The 18,112-nt window shown below is 31.7% G+C and overlaps 2 protein-coding genes across 3 annotated transcripts in view; one reads left to right on the forward strand and one right to left on the reverse strand.

Annotated features, from left to right (window-relative positions):
- Positions 1-2,058, reverse strand: part of LOC127698640 (guanine nucleotide exchange factor DBS-like) — a 75,025-nt gene extending 72,967 nt beyond the window's left edge. The window contains exon 1 of one of the 2 annotated variants that reach the window (XM_052202206.1): positions 2,021-2,058. In XM_052202206.1, the coding sequence (XP_052058166.1) occupies positions 2,021-2,033 (13 nt within the window). In that variant the 5' untranslated portion in view covers positions 2,034-2,058. Of the gene's footprint in view, positions 1-1,735; positions 1,865-2,020 lie in introns of those variants that run through there. The other variant, XM_052202207.1, reaches the window with a different exon arrangement.
- On the forward strand, positions 1,835-13,205 carry LOC127698705 (dynein light chain Tctex-type protein 2B-like). Its single transcript, XM_052202338.1, has 6 exons — positions 1,835-1,900; positions 2,058-2,263; positions 4,519-4,652; positions 8,142-8,211; positions 10,363-10,426; positions 12,778-13,205. Exons 2-6 carry the CDS (start codon positions 2,184-2,186, stop codon positions 12,823-12,825), a joined length of 396 nt encoding a protein of 131 aa, XP_052058298.1. The 5' UTR covers positions 1,835-1,900; positions 2,058-2,183; the 3' UTR covers positions 12,826-13,205.
- Positions 13,206-18,112: the final 4,907 nt, after the last annotated feature.

The following is an 18,112-nucleotide window of genomic DNA, read 5'->3' on the forward strand; positions in this document are numbered from 1 at the left end:
ATTTTTTCTATCCTATTAGGTCCGAGTACACAGTTATCGTCCTTTGATTTTCGTTGTCCACAAATATAGTCCCTAGTGTGGACAGTGTGTTACTTGCCAATTTTTTTGATACCCCTTCCAAATTTATTTCTCCATGTTTTATGCCTCAAATAGCAAGTAGGGGGATGAAATTACACTGTAAAAAAATTTGGGTCATGAATTTTAAAGTAAAGTAGTGATTTGGTCCAACTGAAAAAGGTTAAAAATAAGCACTTCGGAAGCTGTCAAAAGATTTCAAGACCCCCTTAACATAAAATTGTCCATATTTTGAGTTAGAGCCGATGAAGTTTTCTATAATTTTGATATAATTTGTCCCAAAAGTAGTACAACACACTGTAAAAATATTATTGAGAAAGCGCAGGTGGGATTTTTTTAATTTTCATTTATTGTCTAAAAGAAATGCACTACGAAATAACTGTGTACTCGGACCAATTGGGTTTCCATGAAATTTCAGAGTTCATTTTTAAGAGCTTTCTTAAGAACACTTTAGCTATTATTTTTCATCCACAAATATATGCAGCTTCAATTAAAACCATAACAAAAAGTTTCAAAACAGTTGCTAAACTTTCAACTGAAGGTACAACCATTTGTCTTCAAAAAATTTTGAAATACATATCTTAACTGAATAGAAATCATTTGACAATATTAGAGCTGTTATTACAATTTCAGTTTGATGTAATAACCGAAAAAATGGGAAGGTTCAATTATCTCCCCTTCTATATGTAAGAACAAGGAACTACTTTGAAACAGGTGTATCTTAAGGTGTTTGATTTTGTTTGAACAAAGATAGTTAAACTTTGAACTGAAAGACAGGGGAAAAAATATGTAGCAGATGTCCATTATGTGCATGGAAAAGGGAATTTTCTATATTGATATTTATACTTTTACATTTTGTGTAAATCTAAATTTGTTTCTGTATATTCTTCGATTCAAGTATAGATATTCCAAAATAAATTTTATTTGGGTTAATGAGAACATTTGAAATTTGTTAATGTCCTTAACAGTCAAACATCAACAACCTTTTTTTTCATTAATTTGCTTCATATATGTACATCATGTAACTGATTTATTTGTCCAAATTCTTAAGTCATTATGGTTTTTAAATCTGACATTATATGTCAAATTAAACAAAAAATTAAAGGTTCATATTTTAGCCAGATATCTAACTTGAATTGTGATATTTCATTGTGAGAAATCAAATCAAATTTGAAGTTAGATGTTTATATATCGCCAAATGTATAATACAAAGGTAAATGTACAATGTATAAATAATAAACAACTACCTCAGTTGTGTTGTATTTGTCTTGTATGAGGAGGATATAGAGAGTAAGAGATACAATGCTGCTCGGGTGAGACAATAAAATATTTGGTATTTGCAGCTTCACTGCCAAGCACACAGCGCTTAGTAGTAACAGCACAGACATGGCAGCTTGAAGTCAGAAAAATGGGTCTAGATTGGGTGACATATCATCCTGCTGACTGTCAGCTAGCACTCAGCATGTTTGATTCATAAATGATGATATTAATAGTAATTCTTGTCCTTAATATGATGCTGGAAACTGAACATTCATAAATTTCATCAATTAATTAATGAGCTACTCTAATTACTGATTGGGAGGAGTGGTATTCTTGATGACTAAACTACCTTCATTTCTGGTAAGTGTCAATATTTCATCAATTGTGTTTAGAAACTCACCTGCTTAAAATTAGTTTAGAATTAATCTTATAGATCATAATTTTTTGGGGTGTGTTTGGTTTTTCTCTCGAAAATTCATCTTCGAAATCCCAGATGCCACTTCCGGTTGCATATGTCACGGTTGAAAAATAATTCACCTGAATGACCGACTACCTGTCATTACAGGTAAAATCAACTAAATAGATATTTTTAAGGTAATTCTTTGTATGTAATATCTATAAAATGAAAGAAAATGAAATATTATCATTATTAAAATCGTAAATTATGTCATTATAGTTGTATTACCTATAATTTCCATTTCATATACCTGTCATCACCAAAGGTCAAAGTTGAAGTTGCATTATCACCGATAGACGGCACTGCAATGTTGTTAAGGCCGCCATATTTGATGTTTTGATGCCTTCGAAAAATTGTAACCTGTAAATCTACGGTTGTTTAAATTAAAACAATGTCAGAAACGGCAGTTGAAGAACCACCAGTATCCACAACAAGCAATACATATATAATTCGTCCTAATTTTCAAAATAAGTAAGTGTTCACAGCTTATGAAATAAATGAAAACGTGCACTGGTGTAGATGGTGGACATTCTAATGGCAGGGGAGATAATTTCCCCATCATGGATTGAATTTAACAAGTTTCATTGGTAAACCATGCAAAATTCTATGGTTCAGATGATCACAAAACTGACATATATGAAGAACAGGCTTATGGAAGATTTACCCCTTTTTATTTTCTTATCAGCACTGTTCAATACATCATATACATTCTATAAGTATGTATATATCATTATTGTATGTACTGGTAAATTCCTACGATATCAGAAGAACCCCTCGAGAGCTGCGAGGGTACAGTAGAATCCATGTACACTTCCTCCTATCTGGATTAATGGAGATGTGTCTCTAACGTATTTACAAAGTTCAATATTTACAAGGACAATCCCCACCCCAACACCAGGGAGTGTTAGGACACTGGGCAGAGTCTGTTATTATATAGGCACTGGCTACGGTTACATGGAAATGTAACAATAATAAATATATTATTGTTACATTGGAGACTAAATGCCGGAATGCATGGTTGGGTAAGGACCTGATTAATTACGAATGTAACCATAATTATTGAGGCTACGGTTACATTGCGTTATTGTTACATAAAAACAGCAATGTACGATGGGACTAGTAATATGTACTAAATAATAAAAGTTGAAGACATTTATTTTATATTTACAATACATACAATTATTACATACAATTTCTTTATTTTTTTATTTCGTACAATGACATTTTCTACATATCCAGTAAGTGGTTTTTGGAGCATGTTTAAGTCCGACACATAAGTAGTAGGTGTGCAGTTAAATATTTAGAAGTGAACACTTTTCTCAGCCCGAGTTCTCAACAACAAACCATTGAACTATATTTTTCGCCTTTGGCACTACTAATCTGAAGTAGTATCTTTAAGAACATCAAAACCATTAATACGTAAAACTATTTAAACACCATTTGTTGAATAATAGTATTTATTATTTATCATTATTACAAGTATTATTTAGTACATATGAAAGAATTAAGCATCAAAACTATAGAAGATTTAAGCTTTATAAATCTAGCGTACATCACTGTTTTTCATGTAACAATAACGCAATGTAACCGTAGCCTCAATAATTATTGTTACGTTCGTAATTAATCAGGTCCTTACCCAACTATGCATTCCGGCATTTAGTCTCCAATGTAACAATAATATATTTATTATAGTTACATTTCCATGTAACTGTAGCCAGTGCCTATTATATAAGACTATATATCCTGGTGTCTTTCAGATATCTGAACATGTGATATTTTTAACAAAGATTATCTTTGAAAGATATACAGAATTTTTGAAAAATAAACAAAAGACTTTAAAGCTCAAATTAATGTTTACACTAAATTCTCATTTGGGACTAATAGATTTACTGTTTTTAGACCCAGATTATCATTTGACCCATGGAACAATAAAAATATCCATTTAACAAATATTTCCATCATCACAATTAATCTACTTGATTCCTTATCTCATGTTAAAATAAGATATTATCACAAAATAGAGCAGGTCACAAAAAACACATTTGATGTAACATTTCCTTTCTAAATACACATAAAAAACTGAAACAATTCATGGCCTTGCCCAACACATGATTTATAAAATTGGGGCAAAATGACCAGGATTTGTGACAACTGGAAATCCAGTGTTTAGGAAACATATATGAAGTAAAGAAACTTTATTATCCACACAGTTGGGAAAAATTTGAAATACTTAATCTTGGCTTGTTATAAATATGCCACATATTATATATACATGTAGTGTCCTAGCTAGCCCAAAATAGAGGAGCTCAGCTCTTATCTGCCCTCTGTGTGGTCTCCTCTGCATATTGCCCCTTTCTGTGCACCCCTCTGCCTTTATACTCCTGTTCTCTGTTTTTTTCTTTCTGAAGGAAAATAAATACTTTTTAATGCAAACTAATCATTTTAAGTATTAGAAAAAGCTTTTTACAAGCCCTTGAATACCATGGATCTAGCAAATATTTGTTAATTATTTCAATTTTTCATTTATAGACATGATCAAGTTTGTCCTTTTTCAGACAAACAACTGTGCTAAATGCTAATATGCCTTTCATCATTAAATTGTGCCCTGCTGCTCTAAAATCCTTGCTGTAATACTGTATCATATATATATATACATTTATATTACAGATTTAGACCAACTAAGACCAATTAAAAAACTATGACATATTAATATATTTATTTTACAGATTTAGACCAATAATAGTAAAAGAAACAATTCATACAGTATTGAATGATAGACTGTCTGGTAAAGTTTATGATGTAGATGAAACAACAGACTTGTGTAGAGTTATATCAGATGAAATTAAAACAAAATTAAAAGGTATTAAGATTCAGCTGTAATTAAGATCACACACAATACAAATGAACCCTTTCATCCCCAACGATGCCTTGAAGCATCGCCTGGTATCGTAGAATTAATTGGGCAATACATGGATTGTGTGGACAATAAAACGTAACGTAAATGCATGTTCAATCTTTTAGTAATACCGATTAGTGCATAGATGTCGTATGAAGCGTAAAAAACGTGTTTAAAATACTGAAGCAGGTGCAAAAAAATATCCTATCTTGTAGTTTAATCCAAGTCTAAATTAAAAACAAATGCTAATGTTTTCATTCTTCCAGGTGTTTCCCTGGTGCACTAAAGTCACATTGAGGATTCTTGGAACTCATTTGCACACTGTTACGATTTTATTTTCACAAATGATAACTTATTACACTATATGTGTGATTAAAACTGACAAACAGAGTATGTCTCTCATAGATCTTTATATTTTCTTCAAATTTTCTAATAAATACTCAACAATTTTTTTATTATCTACTGGCATTGAGTGTTGGAATGTGTATTCACATTTCATTTTATTTATAACTCTGACCTTATATCGTCCAATTAAAACTCGGTTGTTCCCTTCTTAATACATGTGATATATCATGTTATTAAAAAATTAAAAAATGTCGTCTGTAAACAAAGAACAAAATTGAAATGTCCGATTCCTCAGACGAGGAATTCTTAGGTTTTAAAGCCAATGATATTCAACAGGCTGTTCAACGGTACGAACAAATATTACTAGATCAAGGAATTGGGGATGATTTTGAATTCAATACTTCAGGAAACGAATCTGAGGGCTCAGAAACAGAACCGACCATTCCTATTTATAATGTCAATGACCAAGTAGTCCCAGATATAGACAATGTTGCAAACACCTGGCATAACAATTTCAATATTCATGAAAGGGGTTTACCTCATTTATTCGAACCTAGAGGTCCAGATGAAAGTGCAACAGGCCCAGCTACCATTTTAGCTGCTGATAAGGGTCCAATAGATTTCTTCAAACTTTTCTGGAATGACATAATTTTTGAACAGATAATAAATGAAACTGAAAGATATACCAACCAACAAATTGATGAAAACCCAGACAGTAATAAATATCCTTGGTCAAAACCAAGTCTGCCAGAAATATAAGCTTTTATTGGTCTTTGCTGTTTGATGGGAATTGATGTCAAACCAGAAATCAAACTTTACTGGTCAACTGACCCCTTCATGGAATCTCCAATATTCCGTAAAAAACAATGTCCAGGAATAGGTTTATGCAAATCATGAGGTACCTTCATTTCAGTGACAACCAGGTCATCCGTCATATGATGTACTATATAAAATAAGAAACATCTTGAATATGTTTAATACATCATCAATGAAAAGAGAATTTGTCCCTACACGCCAGGTCTCAATAGACGAATGTATGATCCCCTTCAAAGGAAGGGTCAAATTCAAGCAGTATATGCCAGCCAAACCAACTAAATGGGGTATAAAGATATGGGCATTGGCAGATTCCAATACAGGATACATCTGTTATACAGATGTTTATACAGGGAAAACTGATAGACCACAAGGCCAGTTGGGTTCACATGTATAGAGGGGGCTGATATTGTTGGGCAGGGATACCATGTGTACATGTATGTTGACAATTTCCTTTCTTCACCAAAACTCTTCCAAGACCTATTTGATAATTATAACACTGCTGCATGTGGAACAGTCCGCAAAAACAGAAGCGGTCTACCAGCTGATTTTTTGTTAAAACACCCTGTTGGTATCGATAACAGGGGGAAATGAAATTCTTTCAGAGGGACTCAATCTCAGGTGTCTTATGGAAAGACAAAAAAAATTGTAACAGCAATTTCAACAATTCACAACCATTCTAGCTCTGAAGTTCAACGTTTGGTTTCAAATAAATGGACAATTTGATAAAGCAGATATACCATATCCAAAAATTATACCAATTTTAAAGTCTTTGGTTTGACCTAACGGGGTTCGAACCCACGACTTCCCGCATTAGAGGCTACCACGAGACCACTGAGTTGGTTCCGTTCTTATACAAGTAAACACGATAACTAACATATTTTAACAATCAAACAGACCTAGAAAAATCCAATTGCACGTGTTCTCTATCTATTTATATCTATATTTATGTTTAAGTCAGGATATATGACCATCGACAATCTTCGGAGGTCACCTCATAATACATTGGTTATTTTGATGGCGTCCTCTAGACTAAAATACACATGAAATGCTGATACATATTATCAAATCCATGAATCGTAAATTGTTTATTTTAGGCTTTTTATAATTTGGATATACGTTTTAGTACCGGTATGTTATAAATCAAACATGAATTTGACAGCTAATGCCCCTTTAAGCAAATACATAACATAAGACATTATTCAAATTATTATGTACAGGTGGCTGTAAACTGAAACATCATTTAAATTTTGACATATACTGTATCAATGCAACAAGCTACTGTTGATAGAAGTGTTTTTATTGTAATGCACAAAAATGAATTTACATTCAAATCTATTCACACTGGCTTAATCTTCACAAGGAACACTCAGCAACAATAAAAAACATTGGAATCCAAAATATACTTTTACATTGGAAGCTTTTTGGCCATAAAATACCCAAGAAGAATGTCCAGAAGGGTCAAAGGTCAGATTTACATGAGGGAGCTGGTGTCATTTTTGGAAAAATTACAAATTAAATGGACTCCACCTAGGAAAAAAAGCTACTGCTCAAGTAAAATATTTAATATTTAAGGGCCATCCCATGGTAAAAACTAAAATCAGTATGAATTCAAGCCCCCATGATTAATTTCTCAAAGAGACTCGTGAGTTGTTTATCAATGGCCTATTCTTATACAAGTAAACACGATAATTAACATATTTTAACAATCAAACAGACCTAGAAAAATCCAATTGCACGTGTTCTCTATCTATTTATATCTATATTTATGTTTAAGTCAGGATATATGACCGTCGACATTCTTCGGAGGTCACCTCATAATACATTGGTTATTTTGATGGCGTCCTCTAGACTAAATCTATTCACACTGGCTTAATCTTCACAAGGAACACTCAGCAACAATAAAAAACATTGGAATCCAAAATATACTTATACATTGGAAGCTTTTTGGCCATAAAATACCCAAGAAGAATGTCCGGAAGGGTCAAAGGTCAGATTTGCATGAGAGAGCTGGTGTCATTTTTGGAAAAATTACAAAATAAATGGACTCCACCTAGGAAAAAAAGCTACTGCTCAAGTAAAATATTTAATATTTAAGGGCCATCCCATGGTAAAAACTAAAATCAGTATGAATTCAAGCCCCCATGATTAATTTCTCAAAGAGACTTGTGAGTTGTTTATCAATGGCCTATTCATATTTTCAACATCTTTTTTCAGAACAGTGTATGAAGTGACTTGATTAAAGTGAATGAAATGATGTTTTCCAAATATTAGACTTTTGTTTTACATTTACAGATTTAGGTTATGACAGATATAAATTTGTAGTTCAAGTAGTAATTGGTGAACAAAAAGGAGAAGGTGTCAAGTAAGTATTACCTCCCTTTACCCAATTTGTGTTTAATTAACCACAACCAAGCCCTGTGTCTCCCCTCCAAATGGAACAAAACTTGAGAAATCCCTGATAAAATCTATTATCTGACCTATACACTTCTAGATATATCATTGGTTTAAAAGCGAACTTATAGTAACCCTGTATATTTGAAATTAGGTCAGTTTGGAATGGTATTCCAAAATGATATTTCCATATTCCTCAAAGTAAAATCAGTGTTCTCCCCAGAAATTTTGGATAGCATCACATTTGGCGTAAAAAAATAAACTGTTTTTTTTTCAATGTTATTTGTTGCGTTGTGGCGATGCTCTAACAGTTGTTTCAGTTTATGTTTTCTATATTCATTTATAGTAACAGTATTATTTTTTTCTTCTTGGACCAAACAAAAATATATGTGTGGTTCCAGTTACCCTATCTACCCAACTAAATGAATGAATGAATGGTTTATTTTAGTGCAACCTGTATATATATACAATACTAAATATCAAGTAAAAAAAAGAACTGTTTTTTTATATAAAAAGAGAAGAGAAAGTTCAACATATAGCAATAAAATTTCAATCAACAACTTTTTTCTTTATCATGTCTATGAAATTCATTGTTTCATGGTTCTCAATGAATTAATCAACCAGTTGTTGCTTTATATCAAAATGATATTTTTAACAAAGTTAAGCTACTTTAATCAGTATATTTAAACAATGCATTTTCAAAAAGAAAACATTGAGCAAGGAGATCTAACAAATAGTCTGCTAATGCGTAGTTTTCTCTTTTGGGATTATTTTTTCTGTCCACTGTGCCATTTGTGCATCTGTAGTTATTATCGTAAAAAGATGATTTTTATCATATCTGGTCCGGTTCCGATCCGTAGTTTACACAATTATTTCAATGGCAGCCGATGAAAAATTAACGAAAATAAACAATGTTTGACAAGAGATAGGGAATGAATATGACACTTTTAATGCATTAAATGGATGAAACATTAACTAAAGCAAAGTATGATCACTTTCTAAAAAAGTATCAAACTTATTAAGCTCAAAATAAAAATGTTAACTATACGTTCTCGATTAACAAGTAGTACCGGATGGGAAAGAAAGTAATTTTTTGAAAGTTGTAAAAATATACGACCAAACCTCTTTTCTAAAAAGATAAATCGTTTGTATCTTTGAATTTCCATTATGCAAACGTAAATTTCGAAATTGATTTTCAGATTACATTTTCTCATTTTCAAAATTTGCGATCGGACCATGTGGTATATCATGTGATAAGTCATGTCACAAGTGTCAGCTTGGGGTATTCGTATCCAAACAGTTATCACCCAAAGGGCAATTAACACCTATTTAATCACTCTAAATTGCCTCTATTGTCCGACTTGAAGGGTTACAATAAAAGGTGATATAGCTTTATGATCACAAGCGGTAATTAGATGAAAGTTCAAAATTTTGTAGATGGTTTTGCGATATAGAGACAAGAACAATAGCATCCTCAAAATAATTATAGCGTTGCGGAAATATATTATAGCATCACGGGAAAAAAACATAGCGTCACTGTGCCGCGACGTTAAAACGCCCTGGGGAGAACACTGGTAAAATGCTAGATATGAGCAGTATTTTTTTTTTTTTTTTTACAAATTAAAATAAAGAGTACAGCTACATTGTAGCTGTTCACAGTATTATTGCAAACCAGCAATTGTCTCAGGTAAAGAATATCTGCATTATATCCAGACAGCTGAATATCCGCATTATCCAGACAGCTGCTTGTTTCCAGGTAAAACAAAGAATGAACCATCAATCTGATGAGATCTTGTTAATAATTTTGGAAACATCAAAATGTATAAATATGTTGAAGCGCACACAATTACTGTTTATATGAATTATGATATACATCAGTTGAATAACACTAGCTGTAAATGTATGCAATAACAGTTTTTGTCCAAATTCAACTTTTTGTCTAGATAACACAAAAAAGGATTTGGAACACACTAGAATTAGAGCAAAGCAATAACAATGAAACATTTTTAATTAAACACCCATTTATTTTACAAAAGAGAGTATTATAAAGATTAGTAGGTATACATGCACAATCTTGACAAAATCATTATATGATATCAAAAACATATTTCTTTATTTTTAGAATGGGATGTAGATGTTTCTGGGATTCTGATACTGATAACTATGCACAAGATATATTTATGAATGTAAGTAACTTATTATAATATTTATGAATGTAAGTAACTTATTATAAATTTACAGTGTATCATATAAAACTGCAGTGTATCAATGCCAATGAAGAAATTTATCCTTCAATGTTTGACTGATCTGATGTAACTAAGGACGATGAAGTAAATGTTAGTTCACTAAATGTATCAAGTCTTTGATAGGGAATTAGAATTGACATGACTTGTCACATTTGAATATTACTCTAAATTGCAAGTGGTAGTGGTAGGCATCATAAACATAGTTAAACTGTGAGAAACAGATTTAAGGAAATGACCATTGGTCAGATTTATTTTAATTAAAACAAATCAAAAATAAATATTACAAGGAATCAATGAAAACACTCTTCCAAATGTATTTCTTCATGTTTTATGACTCAAATAGCAAGTAGGGGGATGAAATTACACTGTAAAAAAATTTGGGTCATGAATTTTAAAGTATAAAGTAGTGATTTGGTCCAGCTGAAAAAGGTTAAAAATTAGCACTTTGGGAGCTGTCAAAAGATTTCAATACCCCCTTAACATAAAATTGTCCATATTTTGAGTTAGAGCCGATGAAGTTTTCTATAATTTTGATATAATTTGTCCCAATAGTAGTACAACACACTGTAAAAATATTATTGAGAAAGTGCAGGTGGGATTTTTTTTATTTTCATTTATTGTCTAAAAGAAATGCACTACGAAATAACTGTGTACTCGGACCTTATGTTCCATATCTCCAGAAGGACAACATTTTAAGAATATAAAAGAATTGAAAGGGAGATTACTCTGGTAGCTTTGTAAGATTGTTATAAAAAGTCATGGGAATAGCTACAAGTAAATGGATTTTAAACTTTGCACGAAGGCACTGAACATTGTCAATATGTATTTTTATCTTGTGGTTGCTTGCTCACTCAGGGTCAATCAAAACGCTTGAAGGTAGGTATTTGCTGCTTCTCCTGTAACTTTTGATGTCATCATTTAGGATTAAGAGCAAAAACTGGTTGGCTAGTAGTTATCTGTCTGGGTAGAGTGACATATCTTTCTACACACTGTTACCTTGTGAACTAAAAAATGTAACATGTTAAAAAAAATCCAGCTTAATATATCTAATACAAATCAGGCTTCATATTCATATGGCATCAACATGTTCTCGTAATGGTATGTATGTAATGTTTGCCACTGAATGTTTAACTATAATCCATCTATCCAGCTTTGATTTAACAGATAAGGTCCTATACATATTGTAACCCCAGAATTGCAATTTAAAAATAAATCTCAAAATTGAAAGGAATTTTTTCTTTAAGAAACAACACATTGTGTAAAATTTTTAATAATACAGCCATCCTGAGTTTTTATCAGTCTTGTTCCAAACTATCAAATTCTATCAGTTAAAATCTCATTACTCTGGAGCAACTAATCTAAAGATTATAAAAATCAGCAGTTATACAATGTATCACAAAAATTGTTTGTTTTTGTCTATTGACTTTCTTTTCTAAATTCAAGGAAAACATGAGGCTGGTATCTCGGAAAGTCTGACTGAATGTATCAAAGATTTATATCTTAAAAAAATTATTTATATAATTCTGTGTGTAGAGGTAAAATGCACAGAAATAGTCACTGTGTGTTAAGCAAGCAAAAATCAATCAATCACAGAAAAAAATCCAACACAATGTTTTTGTCATCAAATTCTTATTCAACCAGAAGTTCAGATGTTTTGTCTGAAATAACAGCAAAGACAAATGGATCTGCTTTTGGAATGATGGGAGGACCAAACAAAATTTTTTGATTTTTACCAACGCTAGAGCAAAATATTTAAAGTCTAGTGTAAAAAAAGAACTGTCATATTAATTGTAATTTGAAACATAATATTGTTTACCCTAATATAGTTTTGTGCTTATACATATATAGATGCCAGTAGACTTTGTACTTTCACAATAGCAATTAGCCAGACTTTTTTTCAATTTGTAATTTGAATTCATTTCTCAACTGATCAATTGGTGAACAAATTTAGCTAATTGCTAGTGAAACCTTGTTAGTATAAGGCAAGTACAGTGTAATAAAAATATTTTTACTATCAATAAGATCAAATTCAAACTGCAACTTTTAAAAAAATTGGGTAATTGTTATTGTGAAGTGATTATGCCTACTGTATAAGCACACAAATATGTTTATAAAAAACAATTGATTTCCTCTGACTATTTATATTCTATGCTAAGCCACAATGGGGCTTAGAGAGAGACCCTTATCTGTCTGTACATATGTAAATAATTATTACAGAGGTTGTTAAGATTTGCATTTAGTCTATTTTTCTGAATTAACAATGTTAGTTTTCTTATCCTTTCTCTTTCCAGGATTCTTTATTCTGTGTGGCAGCAGCTTTTGGATGTTTTTATTATTGACAGTGTATCATTATTATGTTGGGTTCATTATCATTGAAAAACATCTTCGCCAAAGATACAACATATGAATAGTGACTGGGACCACCTGTTAGAGAACTGTTTTGTTATGAGAAAGTTTACATTATAATTTACCTTCTAAGTTAAAAAAAAAAGTTTCATGTACAGTGAAAGATAGAATCTTGGCATTCAAATCTTAAGAGCAATTAAACAAAAAGGGAAAAATTATTAACTTTTTTGATTTTCTAGTTGAATTTTAAAGACATAATGTTCTTTCAAAAAATGAATATGCAAGAATACTATCGGATAAAAAAAATCATTTGATAATATTCAAACTGTGATATAAATTATAATAAATATAAATGTACTTTGTTGATATTAAATGGAAATATTTATTTAAAAATATACTTGTTATACCCCAATCTAAGAGTGAGGGGATTGTTGCAATCACCTAGTCTGTCTGTCCAAGAAATATTTTTGTTACACTTTTCTCAAGTACTTCTCAACAGAATTACTTCATATTTGGTCAGCATGCACTCTTGTTTGGTTTCTCTTTTATAGTTTCATGTAGGCTTTAATGATTTTCCTGTGTTTTTCATATGAATCAGCTTAAACACATACTTACCAACATGAATACCTGTTTGATAACTGTTTGGTTGCTGTCTTTTCTACAATTCTGATACACGTGTTGAAACAACATTGTCAATTTTGACCAAATAGTGGAAGAGTCCCTTTGTACGTCAAATTGTCTTTTTGTTCCACTTTTGTGTCTGCAACTGCTCCTGAACTGCTTGACAAAATTATTTGAAACTTTCACAGATTCTTAATCATATTTCTAATATGAACTTCTTCAAGAGCTTTGAGTACACTACCTTGGTAAAATTTGAATATATTGTATGTCAGCAGATCCACAACTTCGTGATTTGTTTGGGCTATTCCTATCATACTCCCATGTCATATTTCTAGTTTACCTGGCCGAAAGGCCAAGTGAGCTTTTCTCATCACTTGGCGTCTGTCGTCCGTTATCATAGTTAACCTTTACAAAAATCTTCTCCTCTGAAAGTACTGAGCCAAATTTAACCAAACTTGGCCACAATCATTATTGGGGTATCTAGTTTAAAAAATGTGTATGATGACCCCGCCAGTCAACGAAGATGGCAGACATGGCAAAAAATAGAACATAGGGGTAAAATGCAAGTTTTGCCTATTATTTTGAAAACCACTTTAAATAGAAAAAATCTTGACAAGAGCAAAAATGTTCAGATTGTATAGCTCTACCTAATGTTAAATCATGTCAAAACTGTTGAATGACTTATAGGAGTTATGCCCTTAAAAGATGAATTTACCATTTTTAAAAGTTTTTGCCTATTATCTCGAAAATCATAATAGACAGAAACTTTAAATAGCAAAAATGATGAGCAAGACAAATAAGTCTACATGGCTGAAATTTTCAGTTGACACCTTATTAGAAATATTGCCCTATAATGACGATATTTACCAATTTTTTTGCATTTTAAGGCGAAGTGTACGTAATATAACTACTCCACAGAATTTTTTTATATTTTACATGTAGATTCTGCTTGTAAAATTACATCAGAATATAAAATAAAAAAAGGGGGTAACCGTTTTCGTTTTTCAGATACAAGCTGTTAAAACTAACAGCATGATACGCCAGAAATACAAAGGATATATAGGGAAAATCATAAAAAACGGCAGATATTTTTACTTTATCATGATTTTCTAATTCGTTGGTCCACAGAATTTTTTTTAAGTTCGAAATGCGTTTAAAAAATAAACGACGAATCCATTGGTGTAAAGAAAGTCCTTAGCAACCGTGCTAGTTTTCAAGCTATATTCTCTTGAAGTTTGATATTTAGCGGAAAATTATAAAATATTCGGGGACGTTATTGACGTTTGCAGTAACGTCACCACAAATTCTACTCTATAACGCTAGTATACCCATTGTACTGTACAGCAGTACTGCAGACTGAGTATTGTCATACAAATCGTGAGTGCGTGTAACACATTTTCCTAAGTATTGGAAATGCTAAAAAAAATAAAAGCGTAATCGGTTGACATGGTTGATAATGATACAAACTGAAAAATGTTTAAGGATATTTCTGCTGCCAAAATAATGCAAATTGGCAAATAAATATACTGCAAGTGAAAGAAAGTTACTGTATAGATTTTAACTCCATCTTTTCTTGATTAGACAGGGTTCCACATCTTTTTTTTTTAAATATTTGTATTGTTCTAATAATTTTAAATAAAATATCGAGTTGTCCAGATTAGTACAGAATGATTCTATACATATTTGAAAAATTCGGTTATAATATTGGGATCGCTTCTTTTCATCCTCACCATTTCCGGCACTATGCGAGGTATTGCGTACACAACCCATTCTATTTGTCAAGTTCACACACGTGCACGTGATTCTACAATTTTACTTGGAAATTTCCTGTCTCGATAGCTTTCCCTTTTCTTTAACGACACGACAAGGCATTATACATGGTATAATGATTGCTGGAGATTCATTAACAAAGGAAATAATTTTTTGTACAATTATTTCTTAAATTTCCACATGTACGACTCATAAAAAATAAGAAATCTGCAAATGCATATTATCTTGAGAATGGCTGTAATAAGGTCAAAAGAAGAACCCGTATATGAATTTCTGCAAAATAAAACAGATCGGAGTTTTTTATATAACTTCCCGTTGCATAGATCACTGCCTGTGTTATGCCTTAGCATTGTGTATATTGTAATGCTAAAGCCGTATTGTTAAGTCTAAGTCTAAAGCTTTGTGTATTATAGTTATATGCTGTAAATGTGCTGGTGTCATGATATAAACTGGTGTCATGATATAAATGTACTGGTGTCATGAAATAAATATACGTATGTAATGCTATACGAATGTACGTATGCAATGCTATACGAATGTACATGTACCTATGTAATGATATACGAATGTACCTATGTAATGCTATACGAATGTACGTATGCAATGCTATACGAATGTACCAAGGGCGATGTTGTGAGAATGTAATCATCCAGTATGATGCTAAAAAAATGTTTCTAGTGTAAATTCATTAGATTGTATCCAGTACAATGTAAGGAGACCACTTCTAAGCAAGGAACGAAGCTCATAAACTCGGCAATAAAATCAGGACCTCTAGAAAGTTCGGAGAGCCGACAACCTTGCTTCGGAAGTTGGCAAGGAAACTGTTCATAATGTAATGCTATACGACTTTACCTTGCGTATTGTGCCTGTATCCAATGCAAATACATAAAAAAAAACATAAATTGGGTTTTTTAATGTGATATAAAAATTAGGAGATGTGGTATCATTGCAAATTGGACAACTATTTGCCACAGTTTAAGGTAGATCTATCGGGTATATTTTTTCTGAGCGTCCTTTCAGGTCATGTTGCAAAATTACTTATTTATTTTACAAATAGTTTACCAAGTATCATTCAATATACAACAAAATACCTACAACTTGAAATCTAAAGATTGAACTATCAATATGTTTTTTCAAGAAAATTAGGCCCGTGATCCCCTTTTTATATATACATATATATATATATTTCAGAAGTATTAATTAATGAAATTATCTCTTCGAGTTTTAGACAATTCTATCGTTTAATGTTTCTTCAATAAGGAAAACTTAAGTTTCCCCTATATAAACAAAATAAAATACCCTAAATGTGGTTAATTTTAATGTATTGTTACGAAAAAAACAATGTCCGCGATCCCCAGTTTTTATATTGAAATTTGAAATTACTTTGACCGAAAAGTCTTTTACAGAAGCTTACGAAACATTTATCGCCGAAAATTTTGACACCCCAGCTGCCTTATTGAATGAAGTGGATATAAGCAACTATAATAGGCAACCATAAGGCCATCAACCATGAGAAAAATCCCTAACGTTTAGTCGGTTATAAAAGGCCCCGACAAAGTAACATTATTTTCTTCACCCGCACCCTTCTTCCCTATACCTTATACTCTATAATTCTATAATACTAGTAATCTTCAATATTGAGACTTGAGAAGAAAAAAATACTTCAAAATTGTATTCTCTACTTCTGAATGATACACAAAAGAACAACACAAGAATGCAAATTTCGCTATCCTTTCGAAATTGGAATTTGATCAAGAAAAAAACTGCATGTTCTATTTTTAGCATTCTCAGATCTGCAGTGACATCACAACATGTAACTGACCAATCAATGATTAGCATTTGTGTTATGTAAACAATGTTGAGAGGTGATGCCAATAAGAATCCTCTAGATTTTCCATATACTTCAATGCAAATTAATTTAATTGATATATATTGACACCAGTTGAATATAGTAATTTTACTCTTTTAATATTGTTAAAGACACTATATAATATCTCCATTTTTATTTTTATCATACTATATCCTCTGGTTAAAAAATAATCGGCAATATAAATAATCAGTAATCACCTTCAAATAGATGAAAAATGCATGTGTAGTTTCAGTTTCAACCATGGTTCTAAATTTAGATTTTACTTTCCCAAAAAATTGCGGACGGAGTAGAAGACACCTGTTTATTTTCTGCTCCTTGAGAACTGAGATTTGGATGAGATAGATGATTTACTTAGTCTGAGATAAATGTCACAGTGCTGAATTCTTATAGTTTCTGTGTAATGTTTTGTAGACGGAATCTGATTTTTTTGTTCGTTTTTATTTTCTGTAAGCTTTGTCCTTCCACGTATAGGCCTACATGTTAAAAATGTTTCACTTGTGGTCGATTACCCTTTATCATTGTTTATACTTTTCACACAAATATAAATTATCCTAAAATTTCCAATTGCTTAAAAAACGTGACATGCCAACGCCTTTCTAGTTCAACATACATATTTACATGCAATTTACCGGTAATTACTGGGTTACCTTCACTGAAGATTACGCTAGACTGACACTGTAAATTTCTTTCAAATAATATTGTGGGGTCAATTCTGGATTGATTTTAACGAGTATGATACGACTAGAAGCAGAATTGTCACTAGTTTATTTGTTTATTTTTTATTTCTGTTGAAATAAATACGAGCGGTATTATGTACCCGCTCCTGCGTGAGGCTAAAACAAAAACAGTTGCAGACTAACACACAATAGGATACTAAGATCTAAGATTTCTGATTGGAGTCATCTAATTTCTTTGAAATTTTGACATAGCACAGGAATACTTGTTTGGGTTCATGATAGACCGCACAAAGTCATTAAAATTATGATTTCTCTCTCATGTGCCCATTTCCCGTTCTTGGA

The sequence above is a fragment of the Mytilus californianus genome, unplaced genomic scaffold (assembly GCF_021869535.1).
Source record: "Mytilus californianus isolate M0D057914Y unplaced genomic scaffold, xbMytCali1.0.p SCAF_4, whole genome shotgun sequence".
NCBI classification, from domain to species: domain Eukaryota; kingdom Metazoa; phylum Mollusca; class Bivalvia; order Mytilida; family Mytilidae; genus Mytilus; species Mytilus californianus.